This window comes from Chenopodium album, chromosome 8 (genome assembly GCF_948465745.1).
Source record: "Chenopodium album chromosome 8, dcCheAlbu1.1, whole genome shotgun sequence".
NCBI classification, from domain to species: domain Eukaryota; kingdom Viridiplantae; phylum Streptophyta; class Magnoliopsida; order Caryophyllales; family Amaranthaceae; genus Chenopodium; species Chenopodium album.
Genome location: NC_137841.1, coordinates 77,156,475 through 77,183,515, shown reverse-complemented (window position 1 = coordinate 77,183,515; position 27,041 = coordinate 77,156,475). Strand labels below are relative to the sequence as shown.

The following is a 27,041-nucleotide window of genomic DNA, read 5'->3' as shown; positions in this document are numbered from 1 at the left end:
ATGGACTTTTGACTTCTATTTCCCCTTTTCTTTCACTTTCTCTTTTTCGCCACCTCATTTTAAACATTTCAAACTCCAACAAAATTCAGCTGCAGTAGCCATACCCATAACCACCATCCAACTCCCTCTTTCTCTCTCCCATTTGATCTGCAAAACTCCTTCATCAAATCCAACGCAATCGATCATCACAATTCTACTACAATAATCGATCAATTTGAAGTCAAATCCAACACTCGGATCTCTCATCTTCAGCTGCAAAATGCATTGAAACTCCAATCGATTTGATCAAGAACAAGAGAATGCTGGCAATGGAGACTGCAAAATCGAAGCTCAAAATCGGCGGATTGATCGCAATCACATTGATAATCAGTGTAATTGGATTATTCGGTTTGTTAAAGCCAATTCACAATGGTTGTGCTATGACTTACATGTATCCGATGTATATTCCGATTTCGTCGCCGAAGAATTTATCGTCGAATAAGTATGGATTGTATTTGTATCATGAAGGATGGAAGAAGATTGATTTTGATCAGCATCTTAAGCAGCTTAATGGTGTTCCTGTGTTGTTTGTACCTGGCAATGGCGGTAGTTATAAGCAGGTATTCCATTTTATTCCAGTTTTAAGTTTGAATTTCTTCGTTTTTGGTAGTTTTTGCAGTTGCTTTAGATAGTAATAAATTCGTTTAGCTTGTATTACTGGATTTTGGTGTTATTTTTGGTAAAATTTTGTTGCTATTATTGGTTGTTATTCGGTTTTGATCAGAAATTATTTTAGGCATTATCCAAAAAGAAAAATAAATAAATGAGAAGTCAAAAAAATTAGGGATTAGGATTCGAAATTTGTAAAATATTGCTGAATAAACCTAATGTAAACTCGGAATTGAATCTAGAATCAGAGTCTGGTTTATTTGGATTCAACATTCGGTGTTTGCGGTAAAGTTAGCATATAATTTTAATTAGCTGTAATTTTTAAGGTTACTTGAAGAAGCGATGAGGTTTATAAATTTGATGCATAGTGAACAGAATGTGTAGAGTGGTGTAGTAATTGGACACTGTACGCGCTAATACGGGGAGTTTATGTGTCCATGTGGAATCCGGGGAAGTATGCGTCTCAAAAACTTTGCAGCAAGAATAGAACATAATCATTGTCACAATTGGTTGGAATTTTTGGAAGAAAGTTGTAACTTGTGCATTGACAGATGATATGAATATAGTATCAATGATCTTATGCTTCCAAATTTAAAAGCTAGAGCCTAGAGCTAGGAAGAAGAAGATAGGTATGATACTATGATTTGGGACAGAAATTTATACAGAGGTGTAAATATATGTGATTCAAGGTTATGAACTTCTAAAGTAGTAATGCTTCAAGGTTTCATGCCTACTATGTACTTGAGGCTACTATAGAACTGTTTTAAGTACACAGTGTGAAAGCAGAGAATAGTAGACTTTGGTGTCATTCTTTTTTCAGAGTTTTCTATTTATCTTTTGTTGCTTTGCTCCTCGTAGGTGCGCTCAATCGCAAAAGAGTCTCATTGGGCATACACCTCAGGGCCACCTGAGCGTAGTTATTATCAAGAGGCTTCTTTGGGTTCAGAGGATGAGGAGGAAGGGCTGGACATTGGTGCAGCTAAGTTTTCTCTACCCAATCAATATGCTTCTAAGCTGGATTGGTTTGCTGTGGATTTGGAAGGTGAACATTCTGCCATGGATGGTCAGATCCTTGAAGAACATACAGAATACGTTGTATATGCAATTCATCGGGTATGGAGTCATCAGATTGTTTATGATTATGTACATGTTTTTGATTCCATGTAATTGGCGATCATGTTTTGTTCCCTTGTATTTTTTGCATTTCTTAGTTTCCATCTTTTCTTTTACCAGAATCTTCTGTTTGCTTGATGTGCTACCAGATATTGGATCAATATAAAGAGTCTTCTGATGCTAGAACTAAGGAAGGAGCTGCTGTTTCTGAAAAATTGCCTAAAAATGTTATACTAGTTGGTCATTCCATGGGTGGTTTTGTTGCTAGAGCTGCTACTGTTCACCCAAATTTACGGAAATCAGCTGTTGAAACAATTGTTACACTTTCAAGTCCGCACCAGTGAGTACCTATTTCATTTCCTTATTTCCTTTTTTGAAGTGGACTGGGGAGTTAGTGGGTTGCTTTCACTGAATGGTATAGCATTTCAAAAAGTTAATCATATGAGCTTTACTTGATGCAGGTCACCTCCTGTGGCATTGCAGCCATCTTTGGGATATTACTACTCGTCCGTAAATCAGAAATGGCGAGAAGGATATCATACGCAAGGTTCTCATGCTCGTAGTTATGCATCCCGTCCTACACTCTCTCATGTTGTTGTGATCTCAATTTCTGGAGGAATCAATGATTATCAGGTTCCTTTATGTCTTACTTCACAGCTTGAATTTGGCTATTGGTATTGACATATCTCAATTGTTCTCTTGGTTATATTTTCGCTGTCTTCTGTAGTAAGCTATTTTCCAACTTGCCTCGTGACAGTTGGTGTCAGTCAGATGGTTTTTGTATTACCTACCATGATATCTTTTCCTGATGTAATATTTGTTTTTAGATAGAGTAACACGACTGCAATGTTTTCTCACCTTTTGGTAAACACCACCCCCCTTCTCTTAAGAGAGGACAAATGCAATAGATGAAGTATTTTATATCCTTTGTTTCATTAGTCAATCAACTTGACTTTTTTTATAATCAAGTAATAGTGATAAAGTACCAATACTGAGAGCTTTCAGATTAGCACTGTAATATATGCATAGACTGATTACTAATCCTCTAGGAATCTGGGATATACAATTTGATGTATTATCTAAATGGTAAGGAGGTCTACACAGTGAGATGGAGTAATTTCCTTTTTACTGTGCATCTTGGAAATGATCGAAGTAGTATTGAAAGTCACTAGACAAAGATCTTGGTAGTGGTAGCATATTTTATTGGCAGATCGTTTTGATTTAAAATAAAATAACCAACTTATCAAACATTTGATTAACTAACTAGTAGAAGTAATATATTTTGGTACTGTGCTGTACAGCATTTCTAGTCTTTTGAATATTGATCAACTCTAGCATTTTGCGATTGTGTCACTAATTCCTTTTGACCACATGTGTATTCTACTTTTTGACTAGGATGGGGATGGTGAAGCCCAAAATTTTCTAATTTTATGTCACCAGCTAGATCTCTTGTATGAAATTAGATTCCTAGTTTAATGAATCAACTTTTAAAAGGACTAAGATAATCTTGTACTTCATAGTTGGGAAACAGGATTGACAGTCATCTATATAATTAGCCCTTTCTAGGTGAGACTTTGACAGTTGAGTGGAAAGTTGCTGATTATAGTTTGTTGGCTAGATGCTCATTTGATATAGGACAATTGGAGAGCCACCCCAAAAGCTAGCTCAAGGGGAGAAGAGCCCATTGTCCTATATAAATCCCACATCAACCCCCCATATGACCAATGTGGGACTCAAGTCCCATACCTTGTGATGGATAGTCCTGTAACATCCGCCCCTCCTTAAAGGACCGATGTCCTTGTTGGTCATGGCTGGCTTCATCTAGGCCACCAAATCCGTGGGCCACCACTCCGAGGTTGGCTCTTTAAAGGACCGATGTCCTCGTTGGTCACGGCTGGTTTCTTCTAGGCCACCAAATCCATGGGCCACCACTCCGAGGTCGGCTCTGATACCATTGATATAGGTCAATAGGAGAGCCACCCCAGAAGCTAGCTCAAGGGGAGGAGAGCCCATTGTCCTATATGAATCCCACATCAACCCCCCATATGACCGATGTGGGATTCAAGTCCCATACCTTGCATTGGATAGTCCTATAACATCATTTCTTAGGATCCTGAGTATGTATTCATCCTTTTTTTTTTCTTTTTTTTTTTTTTGCAGTGTCTCTGGTTACTAAGTGCTTTAACTATATGCATATGCTGTCGAGGTGATGTGCATTCTAACTCCTTTTATCCTGTCTAAAGGTGCGGTCAAATTTAGAAACTCTTGATGGCATTGTCCCTCCCACCCATGGCTTTATGATCAGCAGTACAGAAATGAAGAATGTGTGGTTGTCAATGGAACACCAGGCAATTTTATGGTGCAATCAACTTGTTGTCCAAGTAAGGATTTGAAGTCTCCCACCAGCAGAGTTTATACTTTATAGCATAAATCTTTTGTTCAGAGTTGTGATTTTTCTTACTTTCAATACAGGTGTCACATACACTTCTTAGTTTGGTGGATTTAGAAACAGGAAATCCATTCACTGATAGACAAAAAAGATTGGGAGTTTTTACAAAGATGCTTTATGGTGGCCTTCGACAAAGAGTTTTGGCCATTGATGGCGATGAAAGGAATTATCTTGGTATTTTCATCACACTCCTAACTGCAAATGCTGATTTGTGAATTAAGGAATTCTTTTCTGCAATTATACGAGTCAACTTGTTTTATGGTACAGTACTACAAAGGCAGTTGCATATTTGGTAAATTTTTTGACGATGGGCTTGTGTTGACCTATGATGCTATGACTCTATGTAAAGATGTATGACAAATAATGATGGAGCAGGAATGCTGTTTCTCTATACTCAAAAGGCTAATGTTTTTCTAGATTTAGGACTGTAATATGCTAGTATGATAGAATTTAAATATTTTACCATGTCATCTATGTAAAGGCAAGCTCAATGATAGTTTGGAAAATATATGAGCTTTCAGTCTCATATAGTTGAACTAAAGGGGCTTATCTCTCTGACTACTGGAAGAAATGATTTACACATAAGATAAGTCATATTTAAGTACATTGCTCATGGTATCTTTTTAAAGAGCTAACCTTTGCCTAAAATTTATATCGCAGGTTCTTGTCCTAAAAATGTTTTATGGGATATGGACAATCTTGAGAAGGATCTTTATATTCAGGCACCCACAGTCACTGTCTTAGCAATGGATGGAAAGAGACGTTGGTTGGATATTCAAAAGCTGGTTAGTCTGGGTATTTTTGGAGCAATCAGTACAATAGATATTTCCTACCTATTTTCTTTTCCTTATGTGCTATATGCAAAATTCACATGTCAATCTATTAAAAAAAAAAAAAAAAATCACATGTCAATAGAAGTAAATATGTAGAAAAATGGGATATAGGGGGGTCATCTGAATTAAAAATTTCAAACAATAAATGATTTTGACTTTCTTCTCTTCCCCTTTTTCTTTTGGAAGGGAGGCCATAAAATAATTATCTATTTCTTCTCTCACACTACTTTATACATCCATTTCAAGGCTCTGTTCTGTCTAACTTCTTTTGTCTGAATACATAATATCAAAACGTAAAAGTTACCTTTCACCGTGTTAGAATTAATTTTGTCTCAACGTAATTTGAGGAATAAGAGAAGATGAGTTGAAACAAACAGACCATAAATCTATTTTCATAGTGCCGTTTGTGTGGTGATTATTTGTCTGAAAACGTGGAAAGGAATCAAAGGATTGCTATCAAAATTTTCTTTTTATCTTTTTTTAGTGTCTAAAAATCTGTTCATGGAATCATGGCTATGAATTGAATCTTAGGAGTTTAAAATTATGGTACCTTGATTTGAAAGTCCATAGCTGCAAACAATTGCAATGGTTTGAGTTATTCCCCTTGGCTGCTTGCATTCATTCTTTGGTATTCTTGTATGCTTTGTATCAGTTGTAATAGTTTATTCATGTCTGTAGGGTTCAAATGGGAAAAGCCATTTTGTATTGGTTACAAATCTTTCCCCATGTTATGGGATCAGAGTTCATCTCTGGCCAGAAAAGGGAAACTCTTCATCTGACTTGCCTCTTGGCAAAAGAATAGTGGAGGTAACATCAACAACGGCAAAAATTCCATCAGGACCAGCACCAAGGCAGGTATTAATTTGATACTTCCCTGTGTTATCCTCAAAGTTATCTGGTTAAATATACTGCAAGGCCTTAACTCTTTCTGTTTTCGTCAGTTTTAAAAAGTTCTTGACAATTTTACTAATGCCTTTTTTGACAAACCCCCTATTACTACATTACCTTTCTTACTCCACCATATTTTCACCTTTTCTCATTTAACTTAATCCACCTTTTTCTAACACCCACATACCTTTTTACTCTCTCTCCTAATTTACCCAGTTTTTTCTTACACTCATTCACTGTGTCAACAACTTATCTCTGATTGCTTTAATTTGTGTGCATACATTTAACATAATAAAAGAACATTCAGAATTGGAGGTAGTATATTTTTTATGCTCAACGGTTGACTTCAATCATTAACTTGTTTTATGCTGAAATTTCTTACTTTCAGTAATCATTGTGATTTTTATTGAAGTATGTGGAGGCAAATCATCCTTATGTCATTCAAATAAGCTAGTATATAAAAGATTTAGGTCCCTTGTTGATAAATTGTCATTGTAATTTAAACATACTGACATCTCTGAATTTTTTTTATGGCCATTACTATCAGATTGAACCAGGGAGTCAGACAGAACAGCCTCCTCCATCTGCTGTATTTTGGTTAAGGCCTGAAGCTATGCAGGGATTTAGATTCATAACAATTTCAGTTGCTCCTCGGCCAGTATTGTCTTAGACTCTTAGTACTCAATAGACATATTTTATTCTGTATTACCCAATCATGTCAACTTTACAACTGATCTGCTCAAACTTCTGTACGTAGACGGTATCTGGGAGACCTCCACCAGCAGCTTCAATGGCTGTTGGACAATTCTTCAACCCAGGGGAGGGAGTTAAGGAATTTTCTCGGTTCTCATTACTTCTGTCTGCCATTTTGCGTAATGTAAGCTTTCTCTAATTTTGCATTTGTCAAAAAATCTACACATTATAAATTTTTAATATGCTAAATTACTGACTGTGCAGGAGATATTGTTCAAGGAGGATCACCCTATAGCTCTTAATCTTTCTTTTACCATCAGTTTAGGCCTGTTACCTGTCACGATTTCTCTAAAAACAAGTGGTTGTGGAATAAAAAATTCAGGATTTTCAGCTCAAGAGGATGATGATGTTGAAAACAGCCGTAAGTGCTCAGTTTCTATTTGCTTGTGTGTAGTAGAAATTCATATGATATTTTTAGATTTAATTAGCTAATCTTAATCTGGAATCTTGATACATTATAGATTCCTTTTGTTTCCTGGTACTCACTATTGGAGATTTGATAAAAATGTTTAAGCATAGCCTCTGGTTTTTCTTCCTAAACCTTTGTTTGGATTCCATGATAAGATGCTATAGATAGTAACTTAGAGGGTTCCTACGTCCTGGCTTCTTGGCTTGAATTTCATAAACTCCAGTAAGACAACTTGATGATCACTGTATTCTCTTTTAAAAGCTGAAAAGATGTATTGTAATTGGGATGAAATAAGTTGACTTTTACAATTATGCTGAAGTTGTTCTTTGCTGAATCTGCTTTCACTATCCATGTAAAAAAGACACGTTTTTTCTGCTATGAAATGCTAAGCATTCTAAGAATTGATGTGCCTTTCCTGCAGACCTAAATATCTAAATGTGTTTTGCTTCATTATCTTTTTTATTATTTCATTTTAATTAGCTAGACTGCTAGAATTTAACTGTTGTATGATTCAGCTTCTTTAAGACGTAACAGAATGGACTCTCAGTTCGATATCATTGTTATTAGTTCTTTTAGGGTTGCAATTAATTATAAAAAGTTGAGTATATCTTGGGCTTGTATAGTGCTGAGTATTCCTAGTTCCTCTTTTTACACCCAAGTGCATTTAATTGACAATTACTCAGACATCAAGGGTGTAAACTTTCCAGTATTATACTACCTGTCTAGTTATCACATTGTAGGTATAAATTACATTATAATAGAAATAATTATTTGTGGATGGAAGGAGAATATATATTAAAGGTGATATAGTGATATTTGTAGCTGGCATTGCAAGAGCCTTATAAGAGTGAAAAAAAAAAAAAAAATCAACGTATTTTTTCCGAGAAGTTAATTATTTCAGTATCTTTTCATCTGGCCTTTGACATTGTGTTTCACTCTCTTTCACATGATTATTTAATTGCTTTGCATCAATTTTATTTATTTATTTATTATTGCTTATTGCTATGTCATTAGGGCTTTGTAAGATGCGATGCTTTCCAGCTGTGGCCTTTGCTTGGGATAGGACATCTGGTCTTCATGTATACCCAAATCTGAATTCTGAAACAGTCATCGTAGACTCTGCACCAGCACTCTGGAATTCAGCCCAGGGATCAGACAAAACTACTGTCTTGTTACTGGTACATCATTTTTTTCTTAACTAGTAATTGACTTATCACCATTCATCAGTATATTCATTGTATCTACTCTTAGTATTTATTCAGTACGGAGTACATAACTACTCATTTATTCATTAACTTCCGTTGGTTCTGTCTACAGGTCGATCCTCACTGTGCTTACATAGCTAGCTTTTCTGTTTCTATCACTGCTGCTGCAAGCAGATTTCTGCTTCTATACTGCTCTAAGGTGATGAGTTGTGCTCTATGATCTAAGTATCAATATTGTTTGCCTCAAGTTTTCCATGTGTCACTCACCAAAAGAGCATGTTCATTTAACTCTAGATCTGATTTTTAAAAGAGATTTTAAATAAATGTTCTATTGTTAGAATTTTAGTTTTTGTGTCAAAGTCTGGTGTGGCAGCAAGGATTTGCAGATAAAATATGTGTTCACAACTGGAAAGTTACTCATACCTTGGTTCCATGGTGAACCTTATCAGAAAATTGCAATGTGTCGATTGGTTTGAAAATCTATCTTATCTAAAGATCAACAATCCAACTCCCCCAACTTCTCTTATTGGCCACAGACTATCTATGATTTATATGTTACAAGAACAGGCAACTTTTGATTATTTATTCTATCACTAATTCACAAAATCATTAGAGGATAACTTTTTAGCAAAGGTTTCTAAAGTAATTCTATTCTACTATTCTAGTAGGTTTTTTATTTTATTTTTTTTTATTTTTTTATTTTTTTTAATTTTCACCAGAATTTTGATATTTGAGGGCAGATATCAAATGTGGAGTTAATAGCTTTTGTTTTTTTGACTAGGTCAAATCACCGATATGTAATATATGTGCCTTGTGTAATTGAACATTGTTTCCTTACTGCTCACTAAACATAATTGTGATCTGTGAATTAAGCCTGTATGGGATATTGGTTCACTGAACCTTATCAGCTGCTTGGTTCCTTAATCTAGAGTAATATTATAACATATGGTATATCACCTATTCTCAGCTGACATCATTCGCCGTCTTCCTTGGCCTGCTATGAGTTCCCCCAATTTCTTTGATACAATCTAAATGATGAATGCCTGATTATAGTGCAACTCCAGTTCTTAAAAAATTAATTGTCAAACTTGTACTTATAGGCAGATGTGCCTATGTGGGCTACGTTTTAAGATTTACTAAGCTTTTCTTTTTAATAATGTATCAAAGCTGCATTTTTAATTCAAAGCATAACAAAGATGCCTAGTCAGTATTGGATTTGTTGATTTCCCATATTTATATGATATGGTTGCTGTTGCAGATAGTTGGTCTTGCTATTGCCGTAGTCTTCTTTGCTCTCATGAAGCAAGCACATGCCTGGGAGCGTGATTTGCCTATACCATCAATGTTAACTGCTGTTGGGTGTAATATGAAGCTGTTTACCCCATTTCTCCTAGTGACTGTAGTGCCTCTGTTGACCCCTCTGGTGCTCTCTGTCCTTCAGTTTCATCCCATTCCATCAGTCTCAAGCTTCCTTGTTGTATCACTTGCCTGTTACATGTTTGCGAATGGCCTCATCATTATTCTGATTTTAGTCTCACAGTTGGTTTTCCATGTCAGTGCCGTTGCTCATGTTTTCTTCAGGAAAAGGTCAGTTGACTCAATTTTCCTCCATTCACTTAATGTTTTTTTTGGATAAGTAACAACTTGTTTACATGCCACAACTGCATTCTTCAAAAAAAAAAAAAAAAAAAAAAAAAAACATTCTGCTTTGGCCTTGCTTTGGAGAGTCCCTCCTTCCCAATTATAAAATATATTGCTGGCTTGCTATTTTTTGTGCCTGACTAGTACTTGACATGTCTCCGAACATGCAATGGCAGTTGTGCAGGCTGTGCTTGATTGTAACTGATGCAAATTTTGCTTTGAATGCCTCTTTACACTTTCTGTGTGCTTGTTCTGTGCAAGTTCATGCATGAGGATTGAGCATTTCTAGAATTTACAATTCGTCTCCGCAGAGTAAAATATTTCCTGATTTGTGAAAGGTTTCTGATACATAGTTATCCTCTAAATGAAAGTAAATTTGTCAGAAACTGTGAACCATAGGGCTTGACAAACAATGCTTCCTCTGTTTTTGTTTCTACCTGCAACACTTTTCATATCACTCTTGCCAATGTATTATTTTAATCACTAACATCTTTAATTACCACAATATGTAAAAGTAATAAAATTTAATAATGATGTGAATTTAACAGTATCTCACATGACTATATTTTTCCTGTATAAATCATCAAAGCTAGTCAAATTGGAGTACATGAATAGTGTATAAGTCAGTGTTGCAAGTAAAAAAAAATAAAAAATTGAAGTATAGTGTTATAAATTTCTTTTCAAGCTTTGCAGTCTTTCATAATTTTGTATACGTACTTAAGTTAGACAAATACTGAATGCTCAAATGCAGAAAATTGAAGCTCAGCATAGCAATGTCTTTTAAGAAAGTGAAAGATATTGAAACCTCAAAGCAGTCCTGAACTCCTGATTGTATGTGAAGACAGTATAAAATAAAAAAATATGGGCTCTGTACAAACTTATCCATTACTGGAATATACTTGAGTGCTAATTATGTTTTTCCTTAGTAAAATTAAAAAGGCTGAAGAGTGATAATCAATTTGGAGTTCACTTATTAGCATAGGCAAGTCATAAGGAGTAACTGATTGTCATCCTACCTCTTTATAGTTTATAATACTGATGTAATGTTAATTTATCTTCGATATGTATACTACTATCATCATTATTTGTACTACATTATCACTATTTTGTCATGATTATAGTTTTCTTGCTCATTATATGGCAGGTGGCAAGTATGGGAAGGGAACTTTTGTTTGATTTGTCTCCAAAAGTTTTTCAACCTTGTTTCCAGGATCTTTTCATTTAAGGTAAGTGACTTTGACACATACCGCTTGCTCTTCTGTTGACATATAATCTTAAATACCATCTAAAAATCTTCTTGCCTTCTGTTTTTCTTTCTCATCTACTAATAGAAAATGTTTGTCTTGCCTAATTGCTGTGGATAGGTGGTGAGAGTTATTAGATCTAATCCAGTACTCATGATGGCTTTGGTAGCAACCATTTTGGTGTGCTTTGTTCATCCAGCATTGGGCTTATCATTACTGCTGATATCACATTCTTTATGCTGCCATAGTGCATTATGCAGGTAATTCTTGCAAGTTGAATATCAAGTCATTATGGGAAAGATCACCCTGATTTTAAATGCCGGTGTCTAACTAAATTTATCAGGGTCAGGACATTTTGAAACAAAATCTAATCATTGATTTTTATTAAAACAGCATTTATTGTTAATTTAATGGTCTATATGCTGGGAGATACCAAGTGGTGAGCTTACTATCATTTGAAATGTAGACCTTAATATTATTTCTCAGTGAAGATTTTTTTTAAGCAAAATGATGGTAGTTGGTTACTTGTCCGGCCTACTATGATTGAATTGTTATCCTTACTTTCTTGGCATTGTGGCATGCTTCTTCTGGCTCATCCCCCGCCCCCTCTTTGGGGAATGTCATGTGGATACTAAAAAGCAAATTTTTTCATTTTTTTTTTGGTGACAGCTATTTGACAGCATCCTATCGTAGAGGAACACAAAAAAAGGAATCATATAACTCTAAAGATAAAGACTATGACCGGTCGGAACAGTATGCTTCTCAACAAAGCCGTCGGTTGAAACGTGGTTTGCCTTTAGAAGAGAATCAAAACATTCCTGGTGGACCCCTTTACAGTTATGATAACATACAGTTAGAAATCTTCCACCACAGACATGGGATGCTAATTTTGCATTTTCTTGCGATGCTAATGTTTGCTCCATCCCTAGTGGCCTGGTTACAGGTATGAATCCCAACGTCTTGTTCTTTGAATTCTTTGGTTATTGTCGTTACCTATTATTTTTTCACCACATAGAATACCCAATTGGATTATGTTCTAGCACTGTGTATGACTGGATATGAACACTATCAATCTTGATTCATAAATAGTGGGAAGGCTGTCAGATCTTGCATAACTTTCTTTGAACATAAGGAATAAGTTTAGGGTATATGCCCTTACCTACCAGATATGCTTGGAGTATGTTTTTTTGGATTATTCTCCGTTAACTTTATAAAAAATGGTTTTAAATAAGTTCAATTGAGATTAAAAAACTTTAGCAAAAATACCCTCACTAATTAAGGAAATAATAAGTTAACTTCGTAAAAGTTTAGGAAAGCTGCAACCCTTCACTTCTCAGTCCAAGTCTACTATATCATTTTTACTCCCAATGATGTAATTCATGTATCAATATTTCAATACTACTTGTAGTACACTTCACTAAAAAATAAGCTTCATTTTGAGTTCTCTTGTTTGCAGAGACTAAGAATGGGTCAGAGCTTTCCTTGGTTTCTAGATTCAGTTCTTTGCATTGGCGTCATCCTTCATGGTGTTTGTGATTCAAATCCAGAACTTAATTTCTTCGTTTACCCCATCCCTGGTGTACATGGGCTTGAAGTAAAGTTGAGCTTTGCCTACCTGCTTGCTGGGTATTTTTCATTCTTGTCAGGCCTGGCATTGGCTCCTTATAGAGTGTTATATGCCATGGCTACTATTGGAGCACTTTCATTTGCGTTCAGAATGATCCGTAGGAGGAACAGAGAGAAGGGAGAGGCAATTTTTAGTAGTCGGAAGCACTCTCATCGCCAATAGTGTGTCTTTTACAGTAAATTTTTTGTAGGTAGGTCCTGTATACGGTACCAGTCATTTGTTGATTGCCTTTTGAAGGTATTGTAAACCCTAGCTTCTTAACCTCAGTTTTGCAATTCCATAACCATATTCACGATGTATGTTTTTTTTATTGTGAAGAAATGTAGATTGAACTCTGATATAGGATAAACAGATTTAATGTGAACTCACTAGTCAGAATCCCTTAAGGGAGATTACAGAGTTATTTATTCTTCGATTTTGTATTTCCCACGTAGCTTTACACGCAAATACAATTTTTCAAATGGACTTTTACTTTGTTTTCAGTATTTCCCACATATTTGCATGCCCACTTTGACAACCTCTTATAAATTAAAATAATTTTATTTTTTTTTTTAAAATAAATCATTACATAATCTCAACAATACTTGCCTCACTGGTAAGCTGAACACCAACTCTGTGTTCACCCCTCGTTTTGATTGGCAAAGCTCATGTTCGAAATTAAGAAGAGAAACTGTTAACGGGAAAATAATGACTGTTCTATCTTTCATACTGTAAGCAGCTAAATGGTAGCTTCCAAGAACATACTCTGCTCAAAGGTAAAACATGCCTAAAACATAATTTAGGGATAAGATCTATGGGAAATGATTTATTCATTACATAATGTTAACACAAATCGATGAATCAGCCCATTGTGTAGGACGGTGTAGGCAAGTTGATTACAGTGCTCTTAATTTTCGTCATCATATTAATACTGTTGGTTATCCCCTGGGAACCAATTCCACTGTCCTTTATTCCCTGCATAACATAAGAATCATAAGCATCAGACAAAGAAAGACTTTCTATATTATGTGTTTATGACTCTTCTCTTAAGGGAATTATAAGCATAATCACTACTTATTGCCAGCAAGCTGATCTTCAGTTTTGGTTTGTTAGTTTGACGCCACAAGCTTACCTGGAAGGGGAAGTGATCTGGTCCACGAGCAGGCGCAGAATTGATCTGAACTGTTCCCGTCTCCATTGCATCACTAATCAGAATTGCCTTGTTTATGTCTTTTGTGAAAACACATCCCTGCATCAATCATCACATGAATTAAGTCAATAGAGGAATAGAGAGGCAAGTTCCATATCACCCTGCGAAAAATCATTAAGAGCACCCATGTCTGAGAGACATCATTGTGTTTGAAAGTTTTTGATTACACTATATTGGGTATTTCATACTTTCATGTCATAGACTCATAGTTGAGGAATTGAGAGCCAAATGGAGTGACATGAGATTTTGCCTTTGGTGCTAAATCAGACATTAAATTTCGTAGTTGTAAATTTTAGAACTGGGATCTTTTGCATGCATTTGTATTGTATCTACTAGTTATATTTATTCTAAAATTGCATGTTACGAGTACTATATAAAAGTGGACAAACTAGAGAGATTAACCATACCTGGAGACCGAAATTGCTAGCATTACAATGGTGGATCCCTTCTTCGATAGAGTTTATCCTAATAACTGGCAAGACAGGGCCGAAAGGCTCCTCCCATGCAATCCTCATGTCTGGCCGAACATTGTCCAATAGCAAGGGCCAAATGAGGTTGCCCTCCCTTTTATACTCTTGGCAGAAAGTTGCTCCCTTCTCCTTGGCATCCTTGACTAATCCTTCAATGAAGTTTGCAGATGACTCTGTGACAACAGGAGTTATATCACAGTTTTCCTCAGGAGGACCGACTGTGAGTTTGGCTACTCTAGCTTTCACTTTTTCGACAAGGGTATCAGCCACAGAATCGATTACTAGCACAACTTTTACAGCTGTGCATCTTTGGCCACTGAAGTGAAGAAAGGAAAGGATTAAAGCTGTTACATGAATTTAAACTAAACACGAAAAGGACAGATCGAGTTAGACGAGTTTATATCAAACATCAAATATTATTATTGGAGTATGTTTAAAGAAGCAGTTTGAATTCGTCATACACTTTGCTATGAAGTCAAGAATGACTAATGGCAGTTGCAACTTGCAATTCGACATACACTTTCAAGTTTCAACAGCCTATGAAACTGTAAGATAAACAAGCTTGGAAAAGAATTTTACCTGTAAGAGAAGCCTCCTTTTATAATGTTTGCAGCAACAAGATCCAAATCGGCATCTTCAAGTACAATGCAAGCATCTTTTCCACCAAGTTCCATCTGAAGAGGGATCATTCCAGCCTTCTTTGAAATTGCAATTCCAGTGTCTCCTCCAGTGAAGCTGAAGTCCAAAAAACATATTTATTCAGTAAACATCCTCTCAAAAAACAGTATTATTTTAAGCCAATCAATGTTTCAGAATCAGCTAAGTGAATACGCCCTCACCTTATGCAGTCAACCCCTGGATGCAATGTTAGGAAATCACCAATTTCAGAGCCTTTTCCGGTGATACAGCTTATAAGTCCTTTAGGAAAGCCAGCCAAGTGAAAGCAATGGATCATGTGGAGTGCAGAAACAGCACCCTACCATACAAGAAATCCTCTCAATGTTAAACGTTATTTTTCAAATTGCAAAAAAAAAAAAAAAAAAACAGAAGCTGAGAAGCTGTAAGTTTCTGTAAGACTAGTTACCTGTGTTGGAGGCTTTAGCACGAGCGAATTTCCAGCAATAAGAGCAGGTGCAATTTTTGAGACAGCAAGGTTGACAGGATAGTTGAAGGGTGGAATTGCTAAAACAACCCCTAGTGGAATCTGCAAATGAACACATCTATATGAAATGAACGAGGATAACCGACCATTGCAAAGACATAAATAAACATGTAGTTATTATATGATGCTTACTGATATAAGTTATGTAGCGAGCAATCATGCACAATATTAGGGGTGTTATAGCATTATCTGTGGTGATTGTTAAAAGTCTAGCAGCTTATACTTCTGTAGGAAAATTGAGTATAAACAAGTGTACAGACAAACAGTAATTACTGGGATAAATATCAAGTCAAAATAAAAATAGCTTAGGTTTCTGTATTGTTTGTCACTAACTTATGGAGTAATTTGACAATAAAGCAGCAATACATTAGTTTAGGTGGTAATCCCATTTCATTAATCATGTGCTGGTGTAAGGTGGGTCGCAAAGCGATATGCTTCACAAAAATGAACAGGTTGGTTCTACAATATCAACTGTCATTCTCAATTGAAATTCTAGTGGTTCAAACCATGGCAAAAAATATACAGGGGACCATTAGCCAGTGGCTAGTAAACTCTTTCACCTACCGTGAATGAGTTGTGGATATGTATCTTGGATCTATCCATTTCCATTAATATAGGAAGCCAATGATGTAAACATATACATGCATAACACATTACTAGTAGACAAACAACTTAAGGAAAAACATATCCAAGATGATAGTATTTTGTATGTGTTATTTCGTTCAATCCATAATTAAACCATAAGAGCCCCTAACCCCTTTATGGTAGTTCCACCAGTTGTCGAGAATTATGACACGCATTAACCATAGACGCGCTAAGATAATATACAATATGTCCAGATGGAGGGAAAGAAATAAAAAGAATAAAGATGTTTACCTTGGATGTTAAACAATACTTGGTCCTCTCATTTCCAGGGAAACTGTCAGAAACCAGGAACTTTCCTTCTCCAAGAATTCTCACCCCTTCTTCGGCACAATAAGACACCAAATCTCCAGACCTAACAGCCTATTAATTACAAAACTTGACATTAACCAAATCAAACAAACAAATATTGATGATGCAAAGTAAAAGAGAATTTGTAAACTAAACTAACTCGCTTTAGTATAAGAAAAAAGATGATTACTTCAGTCACAGCATCCTTAGCAGGCTTAGCAATCTCTTTGACCAAACATTCAGCAATTGGAGTTTTATGTTGTTTCAAAATGGCAGCTGCTTTATGCAATAACTCTGCTCTCTTCCAAAGAGGTGTCTTTGCCCATGATTTTTGTGCCACTTTGGATGCTTCCATCACCTTATTAACCTCTTCTTGGGTGCATGCTATATTTGTGTGACACAAAAATGTTAGAGAATCATATAGTAATGCTTATATCATATTAGGCCTTACACAAAATAAATATTACCTTGGACTTTATATTGGGTCTTTCTAGTGGTAGGATTAATGATGGAAACTGATTTACCAGAAGATGAAATTTTCCATTCACCATCAGCATAATATTTATAAACTTCCCCTTCAATTATTTCAGCAAATACACCATTTCCTGCCATTGCAGATTAATAAAACTCAAACTCTTCTTCTTCTTCTTCTTTTAAGAAAAAAATTAAAAGTTGTAAGTTGGAAGAGAATGGTGCTGTGGGCTGATGGGTGGCCAAGGCTTATACAAGGTGTAGGAAAACTTTGGCTTTTGTGGGGTTGCTATAATGTGGTAGGTGGTTCTAAACGTGCCAAGTGTTACCAAAATTTTATACTTATAACATCCACTATTTTGACTTGTCTTAACTCTTATGGGTTTGGATTTGCTTTTTTTTTTTTTTGACAAGATTTACTTCTACTTTATTAATAACTTGTCTTAACTAACTAATGAGGTTTTGGTCTAGTGGAAAAAATTAGTGACCTGTGTATGGTAGGTAATAGGTTTAAATCCTCTCATTTCATTCGTAATTTTAAATAATCATTATGGCTTATCCGCAAAGAAAAACAAAAAAATATACTTCGTACATATCAATTGTGCAAAATCAGTGTAATTCATAAGTTTTAGTTATTAAAAATAAAGTATATAATCTCTTAAACAAAAACAAATAAATAATATCAAACCATTAGTTAGCCTATACAAGATACAAGTATAAAAGTATAAGAGAGGTTTTACACCTAGAATTCAATTTCCAAATGAAGACAACCAGTCCTCTTGTTTCTATTACAAGACTGCTAAAATGATACTCTATATAGTGGACATTTGTTCATAATAATTTAACAAGTCCAAAACAATTTTGGTGCGAGTAAAACAAACTTAAGAAAACCAACCACAAATCACAAAACAAGCAAAACCTCGTGGCGTTTAAACGGGTAGTTGGGAGGGTCCGCAAATCATCCAATCGGGTCGTCACTTTCATGCCTTATAATATGTGGATCTTATTTCTTTTTACCCTCAACAATAATGTTGGTCCATTAAACCAAAATGGACCCAAAAGAGTTATTGAAGGGTTTGGTACGTTGGTTAGATGCAATACCTCCTTATTCCCTATCTAACCTTCATAGCAATGTCTCCAGAACACTTCCTCTGTCATAACGCCAACTACTATATCATGGAAATTTAAGATTGATTTACTATATCATGGAAATTTAAGATTGATTTGAAGGTCTTGCACTAAGTTACCACAAGACATTGAAGCTATACTTACCATGAAAATATAAAATTACACAAAATATACCAGTCTTTCAAATACACACTTATCTTGTAGATTTAAACTTTAGAGGATGGACATTTAAATTTATATAATCCTTAAATGATAAATGTACGAGTGTACTACGTATAATTTTGATACCATTACTAAAAAAACATAGTCTCAAAAAATAAGACACTAGTACTACTCGAAATACATTATATTAAAGAACCAACTTAAACAAAAGTTTAAACTGATAGTTAAAGTTCAAGATTGATTTATAAATTATACGAGGTATCAACAATAAAAGTTACAGTATTCATAAGTTATTATAACACACTACAAAATCCTAGTTTTTTCAATTGTCTGAATCCAATATTGTGTCACATTGTCACTAATATTTAAAAATAAAAAAAAAAGTATTCATAAATCATGATCATTTAACTTGTATTGGACATTTTGAAAGCCAAAACTAAACCGTACTTCGGGCCTGTTCAGTTCAGCTTAATTTCAATTTAGTTCAATTCATTTTAGTCCGATTCAGCTCTAATCAGTTCAGTTCCTAATTTCTTCTCTCATAAACAATTAATTTCAACTTAGTTCAGTTCAATTCAGCCCATTTCAGTTATTTTCAGTAAATCAGAACAGACCCTACGTATGTCCTAATCTCCTAAACTCCTAATCAACCACTTAAAAATGTTTACGCATAATACAATGCACTTAGTTGTATGTGTGATTTACGGAGTAATAAAATAGCAAATCCTACGTATTCTATGTTCATTCTATGAGTCCATACGTGTGCATAAGAAAAATTCATAACATAGAATGACAGTTATGACACTGTGGTACGACTGGATCACTGGACTAACATCTGTTTTATATTTGGGTGCACACTGTATGAGTGACTGTGTGCAGTGCAATTCAAGTTTTCAGAGATCTGGCTAGACTAAACAACGTAAACAATTCAATTCAATCCAAAGCTCAAACATTTAGACGACTATCTAAAAAATCCTAGAAAAAGGAGCTTCGAAACCTAGATTTAGTACTGTATAAGCTAATTTCATCAAAAGCAAACACAATACCAACATCTCAGTATGTCTTCCACCTCTTTGGCTCTCACCTTCTTCCTCTTCTTCTCATTATTCCCACTTTTCTGCTCATTTACAGCTTCCGCCGCTTCAGATGATGTAGAGGTATGATGGGTCTTTGAATACCCATTTTAAATGCAATTGACTGAAATTAATTTAGGGATTTTTTTATCACCTATTTTGAATACAATTGAATTTGATTTCTGGGTGTTGCTTATTTTGTGTTCTAATTGATTTTCCTGGTGTTTTGTGTTAGATTACATATGGGTCAGTTTTGAAGATGATGCATGAGAAGACTAAATTTAGGTTGCATTCTCATGATTTGCCATATGGATCTGGCAGTGGACAGCAATCTGTTACTGGTTTTCCCTCTGTTGATGATGCAAATAGCTATTGGGTACTCACTCTTGCTCTCTTTGATCATGCCTGCAATTTAAAATAATGATAAACATACATTTTTTGGATTATTCGGTGTGATTTGGTTATTTACTTCTTTCTTAGATTGCATTCTTTGTACTTGCGTATAGTACTGCTACTTTTGAATGTTTGGAAGAAGTTGTCGCATTTTAAAGAATGGTTTATGATTATATATTCCAAAATGCCAACAAAGGGTTCAGTAGTGAAATTGTGTCTTATGTTCTCAGTTATGAGGAACATACGTGACAATTATATAGAGATGGAGTTTTTGTTAGGATGCAAATGCAAGTGTAACATTACTATGTATATGTATTGTAATTCTTATGATTAATAAGATAGTTGATGGCATAAGATTGTGTTAATGCATTGGAGTTTTGTGCATGTATGCAATGGTTGGTCTTGAATAGTTGAATGTATAAATATATATTGTGGGGTAATAGTAATAGCCTGCTTTGTTATTGCTGTATGTAATTGACCTCTGTACCGCTCAAGATAGGAGTTTCTTTTAATGCATTGGGTAATGTTGATATTGATGTTGTATGGTAGCATTATTGTTCACTAACTAGTGTATTTAAATTGGAGATTGTTAGGCCAGAGCTGGGAACATCTGCTAAGCAAGGTGACCCTATTGTAAGTGCAACGATTATCAGGCTGCAGCATATGACGACAAGAAAGTGGCTGCACAGTCATTCCTTTGAATCACCCCTTTCAGGCAATCAGGAGGTTGGTCTCAGTTTATACTGATTCAGTATGCTCATACTATAGTAATATACTTCGTATTTATGTCTGCACTTCTACTGCTTTTTTCTTTTTAATTTTATTGCATCATGTATGGTGAATATCAACTTCAGAAACGATTCTTTCTGTGTCATTATCCACGACCTGCCATATACCTTATGATTTAGAGTTTACATATACCAGTTGGCTTTTATTACCATCCCGATGACATTAAAAATTAACATGCTCTTGTTTCCAGTTACGTTACTTGAACAATAAGGTTTACTGGACCAATAAGATTTTTATATGCACCTCTTTACAAAATGCCTAAGAAACATTTATATGTTATACTTCGTATATTATAGCTCGTTACTGTGAAAAAGTCATTTCTGATTTGTAGGGCATTTCATAACTATTCCAATTTACTTTGTTCTGCAACTAGATTTCCGGTCCTACAGGACCCCTTTATGAGAGAGGTGGTTTTATTTGAATCATATTTCTAGATTATTAGATTTTTTTTCTTTTCATTTAGTATTATTCAAGGTATCCCTTTAAAGATAGATTTGTTCCATTTCTCAAGTCAAGCAACTGCTTTGATCAATTAGTCTAAGACAATATTCTTATTATGAGCATTAAGATTAGGTAGAAAGCAAGGTCAACTAATGTAGATATCACCAGGGGTTCCACAGACTTGAATAGAACTGTCTATTGAATCAAGGAGATGCCAATATGTTTGTGTTAAGATACATAAACTCAAAGTTATGAAATATGAAGTGGACTTGAACTACTATTGAAGAATTCTGACACATCCACTTTTGCTTACTTTAAGCAAGAATTGAGAGTTGTTGTCACTGTGTACTAGACTATGTAGTGTACATTAAAAAAAAAATGAATACTACTTCATATGACTTTACTCCCTGCAATAGGGAGTGAAGTGCATTGTTCAAATCTGTTGTTGTGAAGTATTTAGGAAGCCAAGATCATGCCTTATGCCTGCTCTTATTAAAAGTGAAAATCTTGGACATCTGCTGGACGAGGAGTCCCTTAGTTGTAAATGACCCATTAGTTTGCAATTTTAAAGCTAACTGCATAGAGAAGCTCATGAGCAAGTCCTCTGGAAGGGAGAGAGTGAGACATCCCATGGGTCATTTTGGAACAAATACCGTGTTGTATTAGATTCTGATCTACATGTCAAGTGTATTGAGTTATTGACATTGTTACAAAGTCCAATGAAAGATGGAAATCAGTCCGTGGTCACTGCTGAGCCTTTAACATGTGTTACATGTCCTAGGCAATCTTGACATGCATTTGGAAACACGCTCTCATTGTTGCTCTTCTTTCCCATCAATGACATATAATACGAACCTCAAAGTTGATGACTTAGTTGTTGAGTTTAAGTGTACTATTGGTGCCATACGTCTTATTGAGGTATGTGATATGTCAGTTGGTCACGTCAGGGATGCTTTAGTTGGCCAAAAGGCCCAAAACCCAGGGATAAGACTCAAATACACCCGAATCAAGTAAAGTGTAGGGTAATTGAAAGCAAGACCAGACTAAAAGGTGACAACTCGTATCATGCAGATGACTTTTCACCCCAGATCTTAATGGGTTGCTTCGTGCGTGTTTTCTTATAAGATTTAAAGTAGATGGAGATAACCAATCCATATTTCGTAACCCTACATCCCTTCCCCCCCCCCCCCCCCCCCTCTTCCTCTCTCTCCTCGAAAAGAAGGTTAATTTGTAATCTATATAACAATATCAAAGGGCTTTGAGACATAAACATGTAAATGGTTCAAGGTCTCTTCGAACTTGATGTAAAATTGTGTGTAACAAAGTCCAGATCATTGGGTCCCGATATCAAAGTTATTGCCACTAATCTCAGCGGTACAATGGGAAGTCTTAGTTCCTTTCTGGGGAAAACTGTGGCAATTGTAAAGGCATACACCTAAGGCTATGGATGCTTGAACATTTTGCATACTGCATACATGTTCAAATTCTGATAAAACTACCACTATTTCATCTCCAGTCTGCCCATGTACCCCTTGTTGCTGATGAGATTGAATCCTCAGGGATACAGGAGACAAAGAAATAAAAAGGATTTATTTATTTATTTAATTTTTTTTAAAAAGAACATAAATAACATATATACCTATGTATTTCAATTCAAGCTTCCTGTAACCACAGAATGCTCATATTTACATGTTCTAAAGTGAAAATATATGCATCTCAGTATATACACCTCTTGATTGATACTTCTTATGAAGTATTTCATAAATTATGAGTGTTACTAAATGGTGATATAACCTATATATAGAGTGTTAGTAATCTTAGTATAGTGGGAATAAGGAATGCTGTGAGTTAAATATGAATTTATGGACCCATAAAAAAATGAATTTATGAAGAAAATAGAAAAAGAAAAAGACCATAAAAATTGGGACAACTGTGGGAGTGGAGGACTGGAGGTAAACTTTCACTTCTCTGGTACAGGTCTCTGGTCTATATTGAACTAAATCGGGGTAAGGCTGTATATACCTTCTAATGCCAAGATGCGTATAGGTTATTATATTTGTTTACTTCCCTTGTGGTGCATGGTAAGATAGTTTGTTCTGCCCCTGAAATAAAACGGTTTCTCCTTGGGTAGTTCACTACTGAGATTTCAATCCTATGCCTTACCATGTGTAGGTCAGCTGCTTTGGGAATGATGGCAAGTCTGACACGGGTGATCATTGGAGGTTTGTTGTAATATTTATTTTTCTTCTGGTTGGCTTGTTCATCTCCGTTGTAGTAGCTTTTCCTGAGTTTATGTTCTCCTTTTTCTAAAGTAATTAATTCTTTCAGGCTAATAGTTGAAGGAACAGGGAAAATGTGGATGAAGGATCAAAGGGTTCGGCTTCAGCATGTGGATACTGGTGTTTATTTACATAGCCACAAGAAGAAGTATGGCATGGGGCAGCAAGAGGTAAGCAATGTTGAAGCTATTCCTCATTTTTTGGAAATGATAATTAGACAAGCTCCTGGAGCTTTCCTTTTAGGGAGCTGCTCAGGGACAGTTCCACAGAGGGGCAGTTATACATATTGAACTAAGCTAGCTATTTCTTTCCGTCTGATAAAAGACCACGTACTAGTATACTACTGAAGAAATAATTTCTTCAAGAAGCAACTGGTAGTTTCAAGCATATACTTGTTTGTTGGATGTGTCGTCATTGTCCCCAGTTTACTCTGTAATACCAAATACTCGCTCATCTTTTGCACAAACACTAATCACAAATTTTCTAATGTTTTTCCTTGACCAGGTTTGTGGGGTGATCAATAAGCAGAGTGACAATATTTGGATGGCAGCTGAGGGTGTATACTTCTCTGTGAATAAAACCAAACACAGCACATAGTAATACACGTTGAGGCCTTGAGGGTTTTCATTAATCTTTATAGTATTGACATACATAATACTCCATATACCATATTTCCAAACAAGCACTTGTATTGCAAGTGCTTCCACAGGTAAGCAATGTACTGAATGAATGATAATTGATCAAAATTTTGATAGAATTTTAATGTTAAGCCTTTTTTATGATTCCTCTTTGATTGTTATGTCACATCGTATTATGAACGATTTGACAGCGACGGGCCAGGATGATAACTGATTTTATATTGTCTCTGGACTAGATGCTCTATTATTGAGTCTTCTTGAGCACATTTTCTCATTGAATAATTCAGCAGCATTCAGCAATGCTTTTAAAACGTGGAATTATATATCGTAAAATCAAATATCCAACCTCCATTATGATTGTGTTTTCGTGTATCCATTTAAAAAAACATAGCAGTAGAAAAGATATAGAAGAATGTAAGACCTAGTCAATTGTATCTTACATTTAGAATAGAGCACATTATATAGTGGAAAAATTTAGGATTAATATATATTAAGGCCTAGATATCTATTATTTTATTACTTATTAGAAGTGTGATGGTTGATTAAAAATGAGACAAGTAATCTACTACTTCGATTCATATTACTCGCAACAAATGAAAATTTTATGTCTCATAAATAATACTCCTTTGTTACAATCGGAAAAAGTGTAAATTTTTACGTACATACATCCGACTGTAATTACTATTCATAACATTTTGTTCTTTTTATTCAATTTTTTTTTCAATGAGAGAGAATTTACTTTGAAATGGGCTTGCTTTTAGTTGTGTGTGTGTTTTTTTATTTTTTTGAATAGTTTTAGTTGTGTGTTTGATAAACAGATTACTTCGTGTAAAAATTAGGCATGATGAAAAAATTAGGCCCATAAAAGGGTCGTACGCTTTAGAGGCCTAACAGGGGGCCCAAATGGTCCAAACAGAAAAGGCCCACAATACATTCATCGACTTTGCTGACAAAGGCACATGATCATCACTTTCTAGATGGGGAAAATTGAAAAGAAATGGACTTTATATAACTTGGTCCCCCTTTCATTTTTATTATTTCTCCCGTTTTTTGAGTTGTAACAATTCGACTTTTATTCTATTTACTGGTATTTGATTTACTTGATCGCTTTAATCACTTTACTCTAATTTGACTTTTAATTATTTATACTATTTTACTTTCAAAGGTTTACGAGTATAATTTTTGCGTAATTAAAGATATTAGCAATTGAAATAATACATTCGTAGCGTGAAAAGAGAAAGTACTTAATAATATTTATTTCCAGTTTTAAGGTTTTTTTTTTTTAGTCTTGTACAGTTGGTTTTTTTTTTTTTTTTTGGACAAGCTGCACTATGCTAAATAAAAAGAAATAAAAATTGCATCTTGTAGTTGAAATGTGAGATTAGCTTCCTTAAATTCTACTAATCGATGTCTTATTAATCAACTAAGGACTTCCAAATTTTTGAGGGGTCCAGAAAAATGGTGTATGTCCCTTTTTTATACAACTTATATATAGAAGTATAATAATTAATACAGTATATAATATTGTCGGTGAGTTTATATCATATGCCAAATTGGTATTTAAGTGTGATAGCTTGAGATCGCCCTTTGATCATTATGCTATGAGAATATGTAATCAAGTGTGTAAAAACTAAAAACTATACTCTTCAAGTCTTCATTGATTAATATACTTGAGAAGACGATAATTGGGTACGTTCAAATATAGTTTGGGTCATATATTAGTTTTGGATTCTCATTCGGATCAAATCTTTAGGGGGGGAAAAATATTATATATAATTCTTAGAGCTATATATAAGCATTAAATACACCTTAGAAAATCGTATAAAGTTAAAAAATCATATAAATATACACTAAGGATCTGTTCTCAAACGATTATTTTTAGTTCAGCTCTATTAAGTTCAGTTCAGTTCAGTTCAGCTCTAATAAGTTCAGTTTAGTTCAGATTCTAATTTCCTTTTCTTATAAAATATTCATTTTAGTTCAGTTCAAAAGTTCAGTTCAGTTCAATTCAACTCAGTTTAGTCAATGAGAACATAACCTAATTACACTGATTTACGCGTGTTTTTGTCATAAATTTCTAATTTTAGAGTATAATTTTCAAGAGTAAATTTAATGTTTATATATAGACTTTAGAGCTACATGTAATATAGCCAAAAAAAATTAGTGCTACGTTATCGACTTATCGGTACTCACAAATCTGCTAAAATTTTGACAAAATTGGCCTTGAATTATGGCGCACACACAAACCAACAAATTACCTCTGACTACCTTGGACTTTCACTTACAAAAGCAGGCTTCTAACTCTCTTTTCACACGTTCTCGTTAAACCCAATTTATCTTGTTAATTTTTCAAACCAAACCACCCCAATCAACTCTACTACTCGTACCATTAAAGATTTCCCACTTCCAAAACGGAAGAAAGAAAGAAAAAGGTTTTGAAATTCACACTTAGTAAAAAGATAAACATCCTTAGTTCTTGACTCCGTACTAGAGTACTAGACGATCTCACCTAAAACTTGCTATTTAAACACCAACTTAAATGAAAGTTCGCATTGGAGGCAGTGGTTAGCAAATCACACTACCTATTAGGTGAATGTACGAATACTTAAGTTTGGATGATTGCGAATAGCCATTTACGTGCATCTAATAATTTTTCGAGAAGGTCCAAACATAGCACGTATGTCATCTAAAACATTCTAAACCCAAACCGAGCATACGCTCAGGTGGCAAGCATCACCAATACCATCATCCTTCCAAGAGTTCAACCACAAACGAACCGAGAGGGCAAGCTAGTGCAAGAGTATGCAGTTAGGGTCGTTGGGTTGGCCATAAAGAGAGCATCTCACATGATCAAGTTACCTTATCCCATAAATAAACAAATAAAATAAACTCGTACCAAAAAAGAATACGCACTACTTGAGAAAAAGGGAAGCATAAGAGTAGTATGGTTCTTGAAAATGTGTAGTGTAGGGACCTTGATATGATGCTACGGCCCCCTAGATAAACAAATTATTGAACAACTTGTGAATCAATAATCTCTCTTAGCTTAGCAAGGCTCTACAAATCTGGCTGTAATACACCTTAATGATTAATGAAATGTCTG

General features: G+C 34.9%; 3 protein-coding genes across 3 annotated transcripts; 2 read left to right on the top strand and 1 right to left on the bottom strand.

Annotated features, from left to right (window-relative positions):
• The first annotated feature begins 85 nt into the window (after nt 1-85).
• Nucleotides 86-13,271, top strand: LOC145642505 (uncharacterized). The gene is made up of 18 exons (XM_081693713.1): nt 86-599; nt 1,507-1,761; nt 1,911-2,101; nt 2,223-2,394; nt 4,005-4,142; nt 4,234-4,384; nt 4,871-4,995; nt 5,722-5,898; nt 6,479-6,589; nt 6,689-6,808; nt 6,889-7,045; nt 8,108-8,271; nt 8,411-8,497; nt 9,557-9,885; nt 11,084-11,165; nt 11,304-11,443; nt 11,853-12,126; nt 12,640-13,271. The coding sequence occupies exons 1-18, from the start codon at nt 300-302 to the stop codon at nt 12,970-12,972; spliced, it is 3,306 nt and encodes a 1,101-aa protein (XP_081549839.1). The 5' UTR covers nt 86-299; the 3' UTR covers nt 12,973-13,271.
• A 212-nt stretch (nt 13,272-13,483) lies between these two features.
• LOC145642506 (NADP-dependent glyceraldehyde-3-phosphate dehydrogenase-like) lies at nt 13,484-17,330 on the bottom strand. Its single transcript, XM_081693715.1, has 9 exons — nt 17,032-17,330; nt 16,755-16,948; nt 16,508-16,636; nt 15,554-15,673; nt 15,309-15,445; nt 15,049-15,204; nt 14,407-14,785; nt 13,922-14,038; nt 13,484-13,764 (listed from the first exon to the last, which is right to left on the bottom strand). The coding sequence occupies exons 1-9, from the start codon at nt 17,174-17,176 to the stop codon at nt 13,651-13,653; spliced, it is 1,491 nt and encodes a 496-aa protein (XP_081549841.1). The 5' UTR covers nt 17,177-17,330; the 3' UTR covers nt 13,484-13,650.
• Nucleotides 17,331-19,318: 1,988 nt separating this feature from the next.
• Nucleotides 19,319-24,086, top strand: LOC145556828 (stromal cell-derived factor 2-like protein). Its single transcript, XM_081618475.1, has 6 exons — nt 19,319-19,482; nt 19,634-19,774; nt 20,377-20,517; nt 23,194-23,243; nt 23,350-23,470; nt 23,805-24,086. Exons 1-6 carry the CDS (start codon nt 19,384-19,386, stop codon nt 23,895-23,897), a joined length of 645 nt encoding a protein of 214 aa, XP_081474601.1. The 5' UTR covers nt 19,319-19,383; the 3' UTR covers nt 23,898-24,086.
• The last annotated feature ends 2,955 nt before the right edge of the window (nt 24,087-27,041 follow it).